The 22,066-nt window shown below is 25.6% G+C and overlaps 1 protein-coding gene across 2 annotated transcripts in view; it reads right to left on the reverse strand.

Annotated features, from left to right (window-relative positions):
- LOC101236610 (mediator of RNA polymerase II transcription subunit 13) overlaps positions 1-22,066 on the reverse strand; it is a 69,801-nt gene that overhangs the window by 45,406 nt on the left and 2,329 nt on the right. For both annotated transcript variants that reach the window (XM_065808108.1, XM_065808109.1), the window contains exon 2: positions 7,836-8,094. In XM_065808108.1, coding sequence (XP_065664180.1) covers positions 7,836-8,094 — 259 coding nt within the window. The remainder of the gene's footprint in view (positions 1-7,835; positions 8,095-22,066) is intronic.

Below are 22,066 nucleotides of genomic sequence, written 5' to 3' on the forward strand. Positions count from 1 at the left end.
AGTAGGCCTGTAACTCCTGTACTTTATTTATATCTTGCTTCTCATTTTAACCCACTCTACCCCATGGTATTTTTAACTATAATAATTATTTTTTCATTTTTCTTTAATAAAAATTCTTTGGAGAACTTTTTATCATTTTAAGTGATATTGGTGTTGTTGATAATTATTTTCAGATTACTAAATCTTGAATTTTATCTCAGAATTGTTCTATTTTGTTCTATCACTTTTATATGGATCTGATATTATTAGCTCTCCTAAAAATAAAGCAATTGCAAAGAATTTTTTTTATAACTTATCTCTTGAATCAAATCAAAAAAGGTCACATTCCTGTCATTCCAAAAAAACATGTTAATCCATTGTTAGACATTAAAATCATTTCTTATAAGACACTTATAAGAGATTTATAATGAGGTTTGTTTTTCTCCTAAACGCTAACCAATAGCTCAGTAGTTTAGTACGCTGTCATCGTGTTGCTTCAGGCAGTTCAAGACCTTCCCTTAACGTAATAAATTTTGAAAATTTTTGAATCTTGCCTATATATATATACATATATATATATATATATATATATACATATATATATATATATATATATACATATATATATACATATATATATATATATATATATATATATATATATATATATATATACATATATATATATATATATATATATATATATATATATATATATATATATATATATATATATATATATATATATATATATATATATATATATATATAAATCTATAGTTTGTTGTCTTTGGGAAGAGCGGAAGGAAAAAAGTGATTCTTACGCCAACACATACGTCACTTTTAATTACTTTTGACTTTCGTCCAACATTTTCGTGTTGGACGAAAGTCAAAACCATTAATTTAATTACAAATTAATTGTTATATAAAAAAACCACAAAAACGCAAATTTAATTGACCAGAATGTTTTTAAAAACATTCTGAATGTTTTTAAAACATTCTAAATGTTTTTAACAATATAAACAATGTTTTTATTTTTATTTTTTTTAATAAAATGTTTTTATTTTTATTTTTTTTACTGTAAATCATGCGCGGAGTGTTGCTACATCGACTGACAAATAGCCTGATCCGTAAGGGAGTGCTGCTACATTGACTGAGGGTTTGGTTGGGGCAGGCAGTCTATCATTATTAAAAAAAAAAAATTCCAGTTTTGCATTTTAATTTTTACTTTTTGTCAACAAATTATGGAAAAAACTTTCGGACAACATCTAAGGGTTCTATATATATATATACATATATATATATATATATATATATATATATATATATATATATATATATATATATATATACATATATATATATATATATATATATATATATATATATATATATATATATATATATATATATATAAATATAGCAAAAAGGACTTCTAATTGTTAAAATAAAAATTAAAAGTTTTCTCATATTATACATATATTATAAACGATTATTCCATATACTGTCTGCAAATTCAACATATGCTAAAGAGGTTTACACTTAGAGACTTATACATAACGCTATACAAATGGTAAAACTAAGAAGATGATATAATTTTAGCAATCAGAAATAATTAAGCGAGAGGCAAATCTAAAATTAAAGTTTCAAATTTTCCACTTGGATGAGACAATAAGTTTTGTATTTTTTCAGCAGCAGCACCTTCTGGAGTAGCAGGACTGCCTAATTAAATTTTTTCTTTATTAAGTCTCAGACCATAATATTTTTTCAGACCATCCGCAGCTTATTAGGACTAATTACCCGAGCAAATTAATAACATAAGTATCTTTATCATCACATATATGCAACTATATTCTCCCGGTGTTTTGATGTTTTTTTTTGAAATTTTAAGCTTTTTAAATAATTCTCTTCCTTTAGTTTGATATTGCATATAATATTTATATATATTTTATGTATACAATGCCTATAGAACTTCAAAAATGCCTTATTTTGTATTTTAAAAGATAGAAAAAAAAAGGTGTTATTGGTAGTAAGCGACCAGGGTTGATAATTGACCGCGGCCAGGGCCGAGTTTGATAAAATATAGCCAGGGCAGGAGCCGGGTTTGTAACCGGGGCTAAATAAACAATTATACATCCTAAAATATATTTTTTATATATATATGCATATATAAACATCATTATGATCAACATGATCATCATAATCATCATTACCATCATCATCATGATCATCATCAAATCATCTTCTCTTTCGGCAAATACCACACCGTATAAATACTAAAGTTTATATAAATATATAAGGATATTGTATGGAAACATCTAAATAAATAGCAAACATATATGTTTATATTAGGGATGCGCCAAACGTTTGGCAAAACCAAACGTTCGGCTGTTTTGCCGAACGTTCGGTTCAGCCGAACCTTAGCAAATGTTCGGCCAATAATGCAAATTCGGAATTCATCATAAATTTATCTAAATATAAATAAAATTTAACTCGTACCATAGCTACGGTTTAAATGGATAAAATTTTTATTAAAAAAAGCGTACCAATTAAACATAGAAGGACATATGATTTTATAAATGAATTTCAATATAGTTTTGGTTTAAATTTTATTATGTATTTTCAAAACAGAATAAATTTAATCTGACCAAATGGAATAACAGATTTACCAAAACTATTACTCAACTAAAATAATTGTAAAATAAATACCCCCTTCCCCCCGGCATCAATTGAGTATTATTTTAGTTCATCACAAAAATCTAATATTATAAAATCACCATTTGTTAATCTTAAAATAACAATTAGGAATTTAAACGAAAAAGATATTTTATTGGACTTAAGTTTGTTAAACGTCTAGTTAAATGGCTATTGTTGCTGTGGTAAAATAAATAAATTTCTCAACAGAGAAAGTTTTTTACAAGCTTGCTACTCAACTGGTTTAAAATATTTGAACTAATATAAACTGATAAAAAATATTTGAAAGAAACAAACTTAGGGAAAAATAATATTATGGAGTTCCATAATAACACTCCAATTAAGTATTTTGTTATTATTGTATAATTGTATTATGTAATAGTAACAACAATCACAAATCAAAAATATCAGAAAAATAAAATGTCAAAAACATGAAAATCAATCATCACTTGTTGCCCTAAAGTTATAATGTATAAACATTAATTTTTCACCACCTTCTGGTGATAGTCTGTTTCTACTTGGTTCATAAATGTTGCCACCTGTACTAAGAAGTCTTTCACTTTCAACAGAAGGTGGTGCTGTAAGAAACCTTTGGGCTATTTTCTTTAAATTTTTTAAAGAATTTCCACAATTTTTCCACTATAAAAGAGGACTTTCTTTTTCTATAACAAGAGGGAGTTTTAAATACTCTTCAATCTCCATGTTGATCATTTGCACATTAGAGTGTGATCTTTTAAACCTTTTGCTATCTTTAGTAATTAAAAAATTGGAATCACATTCATTTATAGTTGTCAGTTTGGAAACTAGCCAAAAACATTCATTAAATTTTGGATACGATGGTTTCACAAACACTTCATTTGTGTCACTTACTGTGGATTCTTCACAATCAGAATCAGAGGATTCAAGTTCTAAATTATGTTGCTGCATTTCTTGCATCTGCTCATTTAGCCAATTTTTTATTACATTCTCATCTTCCTTTTGATACATTAATTTATATCTAGGGTCACAAAAAGTGGAAAGACATAAATACTTATCATGTAAAAATATACTCAGTCTTTTGTCTACTAACTCTTTCAATTGTTCAACTAAAGTATTTATACTTAAAAAAGCCTCACAAACTAATGCTTGATTAAAAAATACTTTAAGAGCCATAATTGAAGGAATAACATCTGATAAAAATGCCTCACGTTTGCTGAGATTAACGGTTAAAGTTTTAAATGGTTATAAAATATGAAAAACTTTATCTAATAAGCCCCATTGGAATGAACTTAATGTTGATTGGGTAGCATGATTGGCTGTATAAGTTGCCAAAGGAACTTTTTGATCAAGCATCCTTTCAATCATATTGTAAGAACTATTCCATCTTGTAACGGGTGATGCGGAAGTTATCGGAAAAATCCTAATTTCATTATTTGAGCATAATAATTAGTTTTTTGGGTTTATCTTTGATTTTATCATAACTGATTATTATTTGAGCATAATAATCAGTTTTTGTGGTAAAATGAGGTTAAATGCAGCTGAACGAGAATCTTTTCGAAAGCGACTAAAAATGTTTTTTGTAAATAAACCTAATATAAAAAAAAAAAAATTGTAAATCATTTTGAAACGGAAGGATTTGCTTGAAGTACAATATATGATAACCTAAAAAGACTTGAAACTGTTCAATCGTTTTCTAATAGAAAGCACTTTGGTCGTCCGACATCCTGGACTAGAGAAAAGAAAGCCGAATTAACGAGACTTGTCAACAATCGAAAAAGGGTCAGTCAGAGAAAAATACGTATTAAATTCGGTGTAAATCAATTGACAATTGGTCGTCAGTTAAAAAAAATGAATATTAAATATAGAAAACGTGAAAAGACTCCAAAATACACTATAGAACAACAAATAAAGGCAAAGAAAAGAAGCAGGAAACTAGTTAACCAACTCTATAACACAAAATCGCTTCTAGTCATCGATGACGAAAAATACTTTCGTTTTGCAGGGGACAACATGCCTGGATACACAAACAACAAAAAGACATGCCCAGAAAGTGTTTGTTTTATAGGAAAAGAGAAATTTCCAAAAAAATTATTAATGTGGATAGCCATATCTGACCGTGGTATGTCCGAGCCATTGTTTCGCACTTCCAAGGCTGTAGCGATCAATTCATCAATCTATATTAATGAATGTTTAGAAAAACGACTTCTTCCATTTATTCACAAGTATCATGGAGACTTTAACTATTTATTTTGGCCAGATTTAGCAAGTTCTCATTATTCTAAAGATTCTCTAAATTGGATGGACCAATATGTCTATTACGTTGATATAGAATTCAATCCCCCAAATGTGCCTCAAGCACGACCAATTGAAAATTTTTGGGGACATTTGGCACAGAAGGTTTACGATGGAGATTGGCAAGCTTCAACAGAGTGGTTTTAAGTCAATTCCATGTTTTATACATACAATACAGTTATACAGTCTCTACGCCAGCTACCATGTTGGCAGCATTATCTTGTAAAATAATGTGAATTTTTGTGTGTGGAATTTCAAAACTTAGCAAACTTTTATGTAAATACTTACTTATATTTTTTCCTGTGAGACATTGTGGAAAATGCATAACTCTGAGTACTGCTCTCTGTTGGGAAAATTCATTATTGAGCCAGTGTGCTGCCATGCTTATGAAGGCAACATTTAAACTATTTGCTGTCCAAATATCAGTTGTAAGGGAGATATAACTGACAGAAGATATATTACTCTTGATTGAATTAAACAGATTACCATATATTTGTGGAACAATACTTTCACTAAAGTAACTGGGTATTTGGTAATTAGGGCATATCTCTTCAATTAGTTTTCTAAAACCAAGATCTTCTACAATTGTGTATGGTTGAATATCCAATGCTATCATTTCTCCAATGTGATTGTGAATCTTGATTGCTCTATGGTCATTAATATTCCACTACCTTTTTTTATTAATACTCTCTACTAATGTTAATTGTTTTTTTATTTCCAAATCACTTGATGTAGAAACAGTTGGTGTTTCAATAATTTTTTTTATCAGACTCTTTTTCAGCCAATACATACTCCACAAGGTGCTTTTTTTTAAATGGCGCCTAATTACACTTGTGGTAAATGTCTTTGGACAATTCCCACCTCTAGAGAGTATTGCTTGCATAGTAGGCAGATACAAAAACGAATGTCTTTCTTAGAAACTTCAAAGTATTTCCACACAGTACTTTTAAAAGATATTTTTTCCGAAGACATTGTTTTATACTTTTACAAGATTAAAATATTTTCCTAAATTATAAAAAAGAAGTTCAACCAAAAATAAAGCATTTTAAATCTAAACTGTGTAAATATATCTTAAAATATAACGAAAATGTTACATATTATGTTATTTTATCCAATACGTTACAAGTTATACATTTATTTATATTACCTAACTTTAATAATTGTATTATTTTTTCAAATAAAAATGTTAACATTTATTTTCTTTACACCATAAACAATCATCCAATAATAAATTAACTTTTCAAAGTTACTTTATAATTTTTCAAACAAAATTTATTAACCCTTACTAATGTTTTAACAAATTTTTAATAACACAATAAAATGTTAAATGTTTAATAACAAAAACACGGACTCGGTGTTCGGCCAAAAACCGGGTTCGGCGCATCCCTAGTTTGTACCCATAATATGTATGCATAAAGTGCATCTCGGAATCTTTTATTTCTTCTGGAATAAAAGCTAAGGCTTGCAGTGGCTTATAGATTTAAATCCTGGATTTAATTTCACAATTTTTCTTAGACAACAAAACTCATTTGTTTATTGCAAAAAAATATTGTAATGTTGGCATTTCTATATTGATGAATAACCCTTTTGCTCTCAGACTAAGTCTAAAAGCACATTGTAAATTAATTGTAAAAAAAAAAGCACATTGTAAATGTAATTAAACCTGTTTTATCTGCCAAGCTAAGCCACTCTCCAATTATTGTAAGGTTGAATTTCTTTCTTTTTTTCTACAAATACTATCATGGTCAACGCTCAAATGAGCTATCTCAATTACAATAAACTAAATCTCATTCCTATTTGGCTACTTATTCAACAAGTTGCATCTTTTTACTGTATCTGTCCCTTCATGCTATAAAAACTTTTATTAATCCAGTTTTTTTCCTTGCGCATCAAAAAAAAATTTTAACTCTTACTTATCTTCGTGTTTTCCTTTTTTATACAACCTACAACTTTTTAAGTCTTCAGTTAACTGTTTCCTAGTATTTTAACTTATTCTCTATTAAAAATCTCATAACTTAATAGTGGTTCCTTGCAAACTTGTTGGAAGTAAATAAAAGTTTAAAAATATATAAATATATGCCAGTATTTAATAAATAGTAAATGTAAGCATAAAATTATAATATCTAAAGTACTATGAAATTTTTTTTCTAGACCCGACTATCAACCCCTGCTAAATCTTATAATTTTGCCGGGGAAAGGTTTGCATAAAGTTTAATTTTCAGCCAGGGATAGGGCTGGGGCCCCAGTCAATCACTAGCTATTGGTAAGATTTAAACCACATGCTTTGCTTCAGAAACTGTGAGCTAACCAGCATGTTGTCTGACAAAAAATTTAAAATTATTTAATAAACAAAAAGCTTTATAAAGTGGCAAACAAGCTTTTATATAATTCTCTTCTTTCCGTTTTTTATAGTGTATAATACCTTTATATGTTATGTATATACCCTTTATTAAACTTCAAGGGTTCTGTGCCAAACACACTCGAATAGGGAACTACTACTACTATTAAATTCAGCATTAATATAAAGAGATAATTACAATGTTCGCAAAATCTATTACATTAAATATATGTTAAATATATAAGAAAATAATATCAAATAATAATATTAAAAAAAATATAACAAAATATGACTTTAAATTCTCTAATTTAAAACCTGAACAAAATATTATATAGAAGACCAAACTAAAATACATTAGAGGACTAATCTATTTATAGCAAAATATGCTTCTGTCAAGAGGAAGTTTCTTTGGGGTTTTAATTCTATTACTGAAAAAAAAACTAATATATATATATATATATATATATATATATATATATATATATATATATATATATATATATATATATATATATATATATATATATATATATATATGTATATACATACAAACCTTGTAAATTAGAACTGAGAGTATCATTTAAATTTGGTTTCTCTCCAGACCAAAACAATATTAGTTCTTTTGGACATTTAAGTAAATGTGCACCAACTGAATCAACAGATACCCCATGAACAGCAACACGTTGCCATACACAAAGAATATCAGTATGTAGAGCAGTGGAGTAAGCAGAAAGAATAGGATCATCAGTTATACTGGTGACATTTTTACAAGAACAAGTATATCTTTTCCATCGCAACCCTCTTAAATCAGTCTAAATAATTTCAATAAAAATAATAGCTAATATTAACAAATTATAACAATAATTACTACTTATTATACTCAAAATACTATATATATAAATACTATATATTTCAGGCCATATTTTAAATTAAAGAAATGCTTAACGCATTAGCTTAATGTGAATTTGACGTCATAAAATTCTCTTTATTTTTTTATTTTTTAAAACATCAAAACTACGGAAATATATTAAATTTTTTCAAAATCAATTAAAAAATTAACAAGATCAATTAAAAAATTAACTCAATCAACAAAAACAATACAGAAACTTTATAACAGAATGTTTTTTTCCTTTAAACGTTTTAAAATATAAATTATTAAATTCAATATAACATTTTTTTAAATGTTTATTATCAAATAATTTTTTCTCTTTCTCAGTGTTAGTATAAATAAATTAAAATATTAAAATATCAATTTTTTTTATTTTCAAGTCTTTTAATTTCAAATTTACTACTAAAAATGATTTTTCACTTTTAAAAGTTTAAGAGAATAAAAAAAAAGTATAACTTATTGCAAAAACAAAAACTATTCAATTACTGTACAAGTGATTTTGCGGTGAAAGCAAAGAAAAATGTATAATGTTGTGCTTTGACTTGCCTTAAGATAAAAAGTTCTGTACATTCAAAATGTAAGTTTTGTGCAAATTTTAGATGCAGCCTCTGATCACGTTTACAAGAAATTTAAATTTTAGTAAAAAAAATAAATAAATAATGCATAAAACAAATTTGCAAGAAAATTGCGATAAAAATGAGCTAATTTTGACAGTTACGCTTAACTCAAGCATAAACTTTAATTTTTTTATCTATATAAACTTTAATATATATATATATATATATATATATATATATATATATATATATATATATATATATATATATATATATATATATATATATATATATATATATATATATATATATATATACGAACATATATATGTGTGTATATATATATTTATATATATGTGCATATATATATATACATATATATACACACATATATATACATATATATACACACACACACAAATATATATATATATATATATATATATATATATATATATATATATATATATTTATATATATATATATATATTTATATATATATATATATATATATATATATATATATATATATATATATATATATATATATATATATATATATATTTATATATATATATATATATTTATATATATATATATATATATATATATATATATATATATATATATATATATATATATATATATATATATATACATGCTGGTACATTTTTAGTGTGAATGTAACAAGTTTTTAATGTTTGTATTTTCAGATAGTTCGGTCTAATGGTCTTATATGATGTTTATATTAGATCAAAACAAAGTTCACTTAGTTTAAAAATCTGAAACAATAAAAAAATCAAAATAAAAACTTATACTGGGCCTTGTTTTAAAGAGAGTCATGTCATAAATACAAACAAGCATTTAAAAAATTTTTTTAAGCAAGCCTTTAAAAAAAGAGAATAATTTTTTTTTATATTTAAGCGGGACAGTTGTCCTTCTGAAGTATAAAAAAAATTTATGATAAGTTGTTTGGCTTATCCTAATTTATCATAAAAATTAACAATTAAGAATATAAGTTAATCAAGTCAACTTTTGATTTGTCATTTGATCATGCAAAGTCATTCATTCAAAACGTTAGAAAAACTTTATTTTCAAATCATCCTAAAATATTTTTTAACGCATTATTAGATTGTCGCTAACTTTAAGATTTTTGTTATGAATCTTGTTTATCATTATTTTTTTATATTTATATTACAAAATATATTTGTTATATTTATAATATAAATATTTTTATTATATTTATAATATAAAATATAATTTTTACATTTATTTAGTTAAAACTAGTTTAAACTAAACGACTGTTTGCAACATTGTAAATAATTGTTTAGTAAAAACATTTAAAATTGACAAAAATACCCAAAATAGATCAAAGTATCAAACTCATTCATTCAAAGTTTAAAAAATCTTTCTCTTGCGTTCTACGCAATGAAAAAGCTATTCAAATATTACTGATCGAACCTTTATGGTTTCGGTTACCAAAAAGAAATGATAGTTTTTTTTACAAAAATGATACAAGAAATATTAGGAACCTTTTAGAAAACATTTGTTTATTGAAACTTTAATATTTATTTAAAAAACAAACAAAATACTGAAAAAAGTTTTGAAATAGTCGTTATTTGATTTGTCAGATGATGAATCCAATTTATGTTTTTAAACCAGATTTTTTGGCTCTTTTTGAGTAATTTTTTCATTTTAATTGTTTTGGCCTTTGCACTACATCATTCGCCCATAACTCTATAGCAGGACTTGAATCAAACACATTAGAATCTTTTCCTTGCAAACTTACTCAAATTAAATTTTGCAAACTTTTTTATTACTGAGAGTTGCATGTGTCTGTTTTCACTCTATTAATTATTAAAAAAAGGCATTCAACTTTTGCATTAGATACAGGCAAAGTAAATAAGAGCTCGAAAAAAGTAGAACCGGAACCTATTCATTTTTCATTGAGCTGGAGAATATTTGGTGCAATAACTTGCAGTAACCGGTATTATTTGGTACTATGTACTTTACAGTGTAATTTACTAAGCTATGCCAAGCATCCAAAACATTTATGCTTCTGGTGAAACCAGGATGTTGCTTCAACGTTTTGTAAAAGTCATAAACTTTTTCTTTTCCTTCACCTAAGAAAGCATCGTTTTCAATACTTTGAAGCCAGTATTTAAAATACTTTCTGTATTTAAAATATATGTACTACATATATCAAAGATATTATCACATGTTTCTAAACCTTCTATGATTGATTTTGTTACTAACTCAATAAGAAGAGACTTTGAATTTTTTACTAGACGTTTAGCATTTACAAAATCGTTAAATGGGACACCCTGGATAAAAAACTTTCAAGTCTTTTCAGTCACTTTGGCAAGGAAACATTTTACTGTTGGCAAATTGATAAATTTTGTCTTTTGAATACAATTAATTGATTTTTAGCTTTTTGAATAAACCCTGAATTTCATAAGTGCGAATGGCGTAAGTGAGAACTGCCATAAGTGCAAATTGGCATAAGAGCGAACTGGCATAAGTGCAAAGCAGTTACAGAAACTGACATAAGTTTAAACTAGCATAAGTTATAATTGGCATAAGTGCGCTGAATAAAATTACAAATATTGGCATAAAGAGCCGTTTAAATAATATGTGATTTTTTTGCCATTTTCATAAATCCCCTCCCCTATGTGACATTCTGAAGAAACCCCACCCACTCCTACCCTATGTGATGTGATGAAGACAAAAAAATTTTTGTATATTATAATTGTAATAGTTTATTTTAAAAAAAAAATGCAATTGATGAATATTTGCCTAAAACCTAAATTTGTTCCTAAATCGGACTTTGACCTTCAAGTATTAGAGTTCCATGTTCTTCAATAATTTTTGAAGGCCAGTTGAGGTCAGAGGTATCAATATCGTCCTTATCATACCACTCAATTGTTTCTTTGTCCAAATTTAAAAAGACATACATGAGTTCAGATAGATATAGAGCAACTAGGCAATAAGGGCTAATTTTTTGAATCTCATTCGAATATCCAATACCTGAGCAAACTGTTTTGTGTTGTTTCATTGATTTGATAGTAGCAAAATATAAACTGCAATTGGTGCAGTATTCTGCACCAATTTGAAGGAAGTATTGAATTTCTCTGACATGTAAAGCATCCCACTCTGATCCAAAATGTTTTAACTGTACACATCCTTCACTGTTGGGTTTTATTTACTCAGCTTTAGTTTCAAATCCATTAATGACTGTGCTAGACCAAATTTGTGCAACAACTTCACCAGCTTTGGCAAAATTTGCCTTCTCCATAACTTTGTCGGTTGTTTCTTTTTATTATAATTTTTATTAAGAATTTCTATATTATTATTAGAAGAATTTTTCATATAAAGTCTGACTTGCAATTCTTGCCCATCAAATCCAATTGTCCAGAATTGAATTTGGGAGATCAAAATATCATTTTTTCTAAAAGTAGACAATCATTAATTGTTAACTGGCGCTATTTCAAGTGCTGATATTTTGCCCCTTTATTGCAGACAGTAGTAGCTAATCAGAAAACTTATCTGTAAAGACTTGTGGATGAATAGAAAAATGCTACAGTTAGTTTCATTTTTGCCATTTTAGGATTTTCTTTAAAGTTGAGATAATAATTTTTCTTTAATTTAATACAAGTGAATAAAAACCATTTTTTAAAAGAGAGAACTTTTCAAAAAATAGTTCGGGAAACAATGACACTTGTTGAAAGTGAGAAAAAAGTTATGAGGCACTAATCTAGTTTGTTTTGACGATTTTTGAATCAAGGGGGGGGGCCACTGTGTCATATTTCTAATGCTATAATTTCTGAACAGTTGTACTTGGAAGTACTTGAAAGTACTTGAAGTTTAATCTACAAAATGTGCATAATATATATATATATATATATATATATTATATATATATATATATATATATATATATATATATATATATATATATATATATAATTTTAATTTTTAAAAAAATTTAAATTAAATTTAATCATATAAATTTAATCAAATAAATTAAGAGTCAAATTCAAACTTGCCGTTTTTAAAACATTTTTAATTTAAATTTATTTTATTATATTTACATTAAATTAATGCTTAAATACTAATAAAATAAAATTTATTTAATTTAATTAAATTTAAATTTTTTTTAAAATTTAAATAAAAATTTCAAATTATGTGAAAGAAAAGAAAATCCTGCTTAAATGCATTTACCGATAAACCATAACCAAGCCTGTAGGAACAACTATTTTAGAGAATTTTTTTAGTAAACTTTATGGAACAAATTTATGAAAAAATGATTTTTTTAGTTTTGAAATTGTTTTTTAACAAATATTTTTTCATTTATCACTATATTTAACTATTTATCATTTATCTTTAATATTGATCATAGAATGAACATTAATGTTTACGAGTAATAGGCAAAAATTTTGTTAAAACCAAAATGCAAAACAAAACAAAAAATTGTTCATAGGATTTTTTTTCTTTTTGACCATTAAGTAATTCACCCATAAACAATTGCCTCCATTTTTTTTTTAAATGAGGTAAATTTTTTTTAAATGAGGAAGTTGTGAGAAAAAAATATAAGACGATAATGTTGTATTGAATGTTTAAAGAAATGAGTTTTAAAAAATTATAAGTTTTTTAAAATAATAAAATATTTTTTTGTTAAATAAAATATTTAATTTTGTTATTTTTCTATAACAATATTGTTCAATTTAAAGATATTTTATAAATATTTTATAACTGATAATGCGTGTGTGTGTGTGTGTGTGTATATATATATATATATATATATATATATATATATATATATATATATATATATATATATATATATATATATATATATATATGTATATATATATATATGTATATATGTATATATATATATATATATATATATATATATATATATATATATATATATATATATATATATATATATATATATATGTATATATATATATATATATATATATATATATATATATATATATATATATATATATATATATATATATATATATATATATATATATATATATATATATATATATATATATATGTATCAGTGGCTATGTAACTTCAATTTAGAATAAATTGAATATCTGGGGCGGATATCTGGGGCGGATCTTCTAATGATGCCCTTTCTCTTTTAGACAAGGTGCAAAAACGCATTGTAAACATAGTTGGACCTGCTCTTGCAGCCAACCTTCAACCATTATCACATCGTCGTAATGTTGCTTCTCTTTCTCTTTTCTACAAATACTATAATGGGCACTGCTCGAAAGAGCTAGCGTCTCTTGTGCCATCTACTAAAATTCATTCTCGTGTTACTCGTCATTCAATTAAGTGTCATCCTTTTTCTGTGACTGTTCCTAAGTGCTCCAAAAACGCTTATTCATCTAGTTTTTTTCCTCGAACATCAGCTCTTTGGAATTCGCTTCCTTCATCTTGCTTTCCTGATTCATATAATTTGCAATCTTTTAAATCGTCAGTCAATCGTTATCTTGCTCTACAATCTTCATCTTTTCTCTTTCAGTAACTTCCAACTTTAATTAGTGGCTGCTTGCAGCCTTGTTGGAAGCGAAGATGTTTAAAAAAAAAAAAATAATAACAAAAATGCATGCATATTTCAACTTTTCTAAATTTTTTTCCAATAATATTTGTTGTCACTGTGTACAAGAACCGTAAAAAATTGATGTTTATTTGAAATCTTTTCAAATAATTTCTTTGCAAAACAAGAGTTTTGAAACTATGCATACTATTGGAATCTAAAATAAGTATCAAATAAAATGATCAAATTTAGCACTAGTATAATTAAGAGTCACAAAGTTAACTATATTATTGAAAAAAAAAAGTATAATATTGAAAGAAAAAAAATTGATTTTCAAATATTAAAGGGATCCCAAACCTCCAAGACAAGACAAGTGTTCATACTATAGAGAAAGATAAATTTTAATAAAAAAAGGGCTAAATTTTTTTGATTAAAACTAAAGAATAAATGTATACTTAAAAAAACTTATTTTTTAAGACTAATCTAAGTCAAAGCTTGCCTTCTTCTTTTTGTTTGTTTACATAATTGATTTTTTAGACAAACAATAAAATCAATGATGTCATGTACTAAAACTCGGAATAAACTGCGCTTGAATAAACTATCAAGTCTGTAGATTGCGGCGTATAATATGCTGACTTTTTGGCCGACAACAAAACAGAGAAGGTGAGTTTGGACTAAAATAAAAAAGTTAGTTTTTTTTGGTATGCATTTATACTGTTGTTTTAATCAAAAAAATTCAGCCCAAACATTTTTTTTTTTTTCATTCTCTTTAATATGAACACAACATGCCTCAGAGGTTTGGGATCCCTCTAAAAACTCTAAAAAATGTATGCAAACCAATTGAGCGTTTCCAAAAAATCACGCACGGAAACTCGTATATGTTTTGTCTATTGTTTTCATAATAATAAAACTGGCGATCTCCAGTTTGCTCTCTTTTAATTCTATTCTATATAAATATTTTGTAAACAAAAAATGGTGTACATTAAAAATGTTAACAAAGAATAAATTAAGTTTGAAGAGGAATCACACACAGAACAGAAAAACTCAAATTTTAGTTACTAGATAAATAAACTTTAATTCCTCGGAAAACATAAGTTTCAGCCTTATATAAATAAATTTTTTAAATAATGTTTTAAACGTTAGTAAAGCTTTCCAGATAGTTACAGGATTGCACTATGTATCATAGAGTCACAGCAATCGTTTAAATGCAGTTCATAAATGATCACGCACGAAAGTTGCGAATTTTTTAATTTCATGTAGATATTTTTAAGAAAATAAATTGCTAGTGAGTATTTTAAGTAAAATATTATACTTCTATGACCCATATTTAATATATTTTTGATGGGAAATGGCAGTCATCAATTATTTCTAGCTAAAGGATAGTGTTTTGAATATTGTTGTTTATTTTCAAACTGTAGCAATATTATCACTAAAAAAAAAAAAAATATCAAAATATTTATATTTAACTTATTCAGGTAGCCTAAAATATGATAAAAATATTTTTGCTATAAATATTTTTTAAGAAAATCATAATAGAATGCATATTGCTTTAAGTCCCAGCTTTTAATTGCTAAAACAAAGAAAAATAAAAAATCATACACAGAAATGGAAATGCCCAATTACAAACAAATACATATTTAATAAATAATTTGTTTGCAAATTTCAAAGTTGCGTATATTATTATAACTTTATACAACCAAACTTTAAAAGGAATAAAATAAATTTAATATTAGTATATTTAAAATTCATCTAAATAAATTTGTTTGTTAAAAATAATTTTTGACCTTTGCTTTTAAATAATTTTTTTCTTTTATCAAAGTTGGTAACTAAAAGAAAACTTAAAAAAAAAAATGAATCAAATAATTTTATTGAAAAATAAAGTTAGATAGTTTCCATAACTTTTTTATAAAATGCAACCCTAAGGTCAGATTTTGCAAATTCAAAGAAAAAAAATCATCAAAATTTCATCATCTAATTCCAACTTTCAATGATATAACTATTTAAGGCATGAACCAGCAAAAACCTGCCATTTTGAAAAAGGGTTTTGGTCTTTGTTTCTGGAAAGCTGAAAATATGTACACTTACATATTTTGAGGCAAGGAATCCAATAAAATAACTTAAAATATTTAAAAATAAACATAACACCTGTAATTTTGACATTTATCACAATTTTACTGGGGCAAGAGTAATTACGAAAATGTAAATCGATTTTTTTTAAAAAAGATATTTTTCTGAATAGTTTAGTTGTTACAAAAAATTGAAGAGTGGTTTTTCCTTAAACAGAAAAAAGAAAAAAAATTAAAAACATGGTCAAATTTACTCAAATTTGTTACTTATAAAGCAGGAATTATTAAGAACTAAACAAACAAAAAAGGTGGTACACACAAATAAAGGTGATAAGGTAGTAAAGCGCTTAATCCATGGAAGTTGATGTTTATGAATTTTTCAAGAAATTTTCCCACCCACCTTGAACTTATTAAGACTGCTCGTTTATTTGTTTTCGTTTGTTTATTAAATTTTATTTTGATATGAACAAAGAAACCGTATCTCAAAAATTTAAAAAAAAATTGTTCAGTTATTATTTTTGAATTTTTGAGACCGGTTTAGATCTTAAAAATTAGACTAAAAATATAGATTTAAAATATTAACTCACTTATACAGGCCTTGTTAAGAAGCGTTACGTTATTAGAATTTTACGTACGAAATGACAATTTTACCTACGGGTTAAGCCATTAAAATAAAAACAATTTTTTAAAATATTTTTTTCAGAAAACATGAAGCAGTAATTAATCATTGTAAAACATTTTCACCACAATTGTTGTGAAATAATTTTTTTTTAAATAAAAAAAATAAAAAGTAAAATAAACTTTTCTACTTTCCATCATAAAAAATTTGTAATTTAAAATTATTTATTATATTTAAATTAAATTTATTACTAAATGCTATTAAACTTTACTTTATTAAATTTAGATTGAAAAAAATTTAAAAAGTTCCGTTTTCAAACTAGTTAGAAAAACTTGGTTACTTTGCTCTGACTAGTTTTTCCAAACTAGTTAAAGCAAAGAAAATTTTTTTAAAATAAATTTAATTCAAATCAATATTTTTTTTCTTCATCGCATTATAAAAGTGATTAATGCACTTATAACTTTATATGCATATTATAATTGGATTGCAGAATAAACCATAATCAAGCTTGCAGAAAAAATTATTTTAGAGAACTTTTTTAGTAAACATTATATCAACAGTTTTATGAAAAGATGATTTTTTTTTTTTTTAGTTTTTAAAGTTTATTATCATTAATTTTTTAGATTGATCATAGAATGAACATTGATTAGAAATGATTAACTAGTTTATTGTTGATAGTTTTTATTTTTAAATTGTTGATAGTTTTTATTATTATTATTTTGACTGTTTAGAAATTCTCCTATAAACAGTTTATGAAAAACTTCTTGAAAAACTTTCTTTAAAAAAAAAATTTGCGAGAAAGCAAACAAAAGACAATGATGTTGTGTGTTTTATAATAAATATTTTAAGAAATAAATAGTATAAGTTTTTTTAAATAAGAATTTTTTTTTTTTTCAAATAACATTTAAATTTTTATAATTTTATTTATAACAATATTGTTTAACTTAAAGATACTTCATAAATATTTTATCAAGATAAAAACTTTAAATGATTTTTAACATGGTTTCAAATTAAATTTGAATTACAATGTGGTACTTTAAAATACGCAACTGACGTAATTTAAGTTTTAACGATGTAAATAAGTTATATTTACTTGCATTAAGCTTTTCTTTTTAAAACTTCCTCCGACTTATTTAAACCCCCCCCCCTTTCTTTTATACCTCTTATTCTTTTATACTAATAATTACATCTGGACAAAAACTTGATTGATTGAAAAAATTTAACAAATTTATTATGCTAAATTTTGAGTACAAATGACCAGTACGTTTCACTTCCAACAAGGCTTCAAGCAACCACCATTAGAGTTGGAAGTTACTGGAAAAGAAAAGATGAAGCTTAGAGAGCAAGATAACAGTTGACAGACGACTAAAGGATTGCAAATTATATGAATCAGAAAAGCAAGATGAAGGAAGCGAATTCCAAAGAACTGATGCTCAAGGAAAAAAACTAGAGGAATAAGAGTTTTCGGAGCACTTAGGAATAGCCACAGAAAAAAGATGAGACTGAGTAACACGAGAATGAATTTTAGTAGATGACACAAGAGACGCTAGCTCTTTAGAGCAGTGCCCGTTATAGTATTTTTAGAAAAGAGAAAGAGAAGCAACATTACGATGATGTAATAATGGTTGGAGGTTGCAGGCCTTGTTACGAGATTGCTGCATAACAAAAACTCTTAACGCATTTTAAAGTAAACCAACTTAGCTTACTTATTTATATTGTTAAAAGTTAAATTGTGTCACTAAAGTATTTTCAAGTAACGCACCGTTATTTTTAAACCGCGTTAAAAATCATTAAAACAATTTTTTCTTTCATTTATTTAACTTTTACAGTTTAACTAAAACAAAAGTTAAAAATAAAATCTAAACTTATATTTGAAATAGATTATTAAAATCTATTATTTGCTTTATTACAGTTTAGTTTTGGTTATTTCATGTTGACTATTAACCTGTTGATCTTTGTCGTTTGTATTTACTTCTTTATTTTCCTTTAGGTCATTTGAAAATTGAATTGCATTTACAACATACGTAATTCCATTCTCTTCAGCAGTTTCTGTACAAAAAATTTCTGAAAGAATCCATTTTTAAAAGCTTTTATTCAAATTGTTACCCATTTGATAAATAATGATAATTTGATAAATTTAGAAAAAGTATAGAAAGATTGGAATATTTGATTTTTTGAAAGCCATAATAAACATAAAACCTCTTATAAAAAAATGTCATTAGGAAATAACAAATAACTATCATACGCTAGAAGTTTATTCCACTTTATTAAAAACATGTTGCCGTTATCTTTTTTTTAAAGCAATTCTAGTTTAGAAACAAATTTAAGGCGCATTAAACAATAGCCGACCTTACTAAATGTAATAATTATTTTACTTTAAATTATATTTATTATAGCCACATGTGTTTTTAATTTTTTTTCAAATGAGCTTGAAAAGGATCTCACTTCTGCTACAGCTTGGGGCTCACAGTGGCTGGTGAACTTTAATTCAGATAAGTTTTTTTCAGCCAACCATTACCGCAATAATTTAGATCTTCCTATATTTATGAATGGTGATGTACTCAACAAGTCATCTACCCTTCATCTTCTAAGATTATCTCTTACTTCTGATCTTTCTTGGAAACCATATATCAAGTCCATTGCAAAATTAGTATCTGCTAAGGTTGCATCTCTATATCGTGCTCGAAACTTTTTTACTTCGGGTTTTATTCTTCATCTCTATAAATCTCAAATCTGTCCTTGTATGGAATACTGTTGACTTATCAGAGGGGTGGATCTTTGAATGATGCCCATTCTCTTCTAGACAAAGTGCAAAAACACATTGTAAACATAGTTGGACCTGTTTTGCAGCAAACCTCCAACCATCATCGTAATGTTGCTTCTCGTATTTCAATTAAGCCTCATCTTATTTCTGTAACAATTTTTAAATGCTCTAAAAACTCATCTATTATTCATCTAATTTTTTTCCTAGAGCATCAGTTCTTTGGAATTCGCTTCCTTCATCCTGCTTTGCTCCTTGCTTCCTTCATCTTCCTTTGCTTGCTTGCTCCTGATTTATATAATTTGCAACCTTTTAAGTCATTTGCCAATCGTTATCTTGTTCTATAAATTAGAAAATAATAACTGAACAAATTTTTATTTACTTTTGAGAGAGTTTTTCTTTAACAAGCAAAATTTAATAAATGAGAGGAGGGGGTCATAAGAAACCCATGGTTTTGTAAAATTTAGCCCATACATTTTTTTTTATTATTCTCTTTAATACAAAGACAACATGTCTCTGAGATTTGGGATTCCTTTAAGAGCAAAAACAATTTACATGCACACCTTTTTCACATACATAGAGCTTATAAGAGATTATAAATAGATTCACCTTACTCCTAAACACAAATCATTGATAGCTCAGTGGATTAATGCGTTGTCATTAGTGTCATTTTGGGGGGTTCAAGACCTTAGCGTAATAAACTTTGAAATTTTTTAATCTTCCTATATATTTATAGCAATATATATATATATATATATATATATATATATATATATATATATATATATATATATATATATATAAATATATATATATATATATATATATATATATAGCAAAAAAAATTTTCAATTGTTCAGATAAAATTTTAAATTTTAACCAAAAAAGACTTGAAATTATTAGAAAAGTTTTCTTATATTACACACGATACTGTAAAATATTATTATACTGTAAAACATCATATAAGTGGATTTTTTACATTTGCATGTAACATATTTATTAATTTATGTTATATGCATTATATTACATATAATGCATATAACATAAATTAATGGTCGGTATAAGAGTTAATAAAATGGCTTATTTTCTCAATTACATGCATAAATTTGACAGATCAGTGGTTTGATGGGCTGTCATCGGTACTGTTTTGTGTGGATTTAATTCCACACCATTAACATATTTTCAATTTTTACAATCTGGATGTATATATTTATAGCAAAAAATTAAACATAACAAAAAAGACTTGATCGTTTAAATAAAATTTAAAGTTTTTTCTAGCTACACGCTTTTCCTTTTTTTTATTTTTGCCTCCATAGCAGCGCCTTTCTGGAGTAGCAGGACTGTCTTTCTTCATTAAGTTTCAGACCCTAATTTTTTTTCAGACCATCTGCAGCTAATTAGGACTAACTACTTGAGCATATTAATAACATAAGTATATTATGCGCAAAAAATTTCTTCTGGTGTTTTGATGTTTTTAGAATTTTTAAGCATTTATTAAAGTTCTCTTCCTTTTGTTTGTTATAGCATATAACATTTTTTTTAAATGTACATAATATCTATAAAACTTTAAAAGTGTTTTATGTTGTATTTTACAAAAAATAAAAAAATGATAATTAAAAAAAAAGACACCAGTGGTAAGTTTTGAACCACGGAGCTTTGGTTTTTAGACACTCTGCGAGCTAACCACTTGGCCACACTGGCATGTTTTCTAACATATATTTTAAAATTATCAAACAAACAAGACTTTATAAAAAGAAATAAATTCTATAGATCAAAATTAAGGAGGTGTTGCCGCATTGCTGTTTTCAAATGAAAGTAAAACTGTAAAACTTAATATAACATTACATAATTTGAAGTTTACATAAGTTAGATATTTGCATACACTTTCATTTATGTGTTCTTATAAAAAAAAGCTGCGGCTCTTTCTCGCCATTAACCCGGTTGCAATGGCTGCCAAGAGTTCCATGTCTAACCTGCTTGAAAGGACGCTACTAACAGCACTTTTATTACATTTGGCAATAATAATATATAAGGTTTGTTACTTTTAAAAAGCTAAACAAAAATTAAAAATATTACTTAAAAAAAAAGGTAAAATATTTTACCAGCGCTTTTTTTATGTCACAAAGTAAGATTTAAGTTTTCAAGTATAATTTATTTTAAAATATACGCTGTGCTTTCACTTGGCTTAAGACAAAAAAATTAAACATACTCTTTGAAAACATTTTTTGATATAGTGTTATAACATATTTACAAGGAACTTATTGAACTTTTTTAATTAAAATTTTTTCTAAACTATGAAAAAATTTCTGTTTATATTTTTTTGATA

Source organism: Hydra vulgaris, chromosome 10 (genome assembly GCF_038396675.1).
Source record: "Hydra vulgaris chromosome 10, alternate assembly HydraT2T_AEP".
NCBI lineage: Eukaryota > Metazoa > Cnidaria > Hydrozoa > Anthoathecata > Hydridae > Hydra > Hydra vulgaris.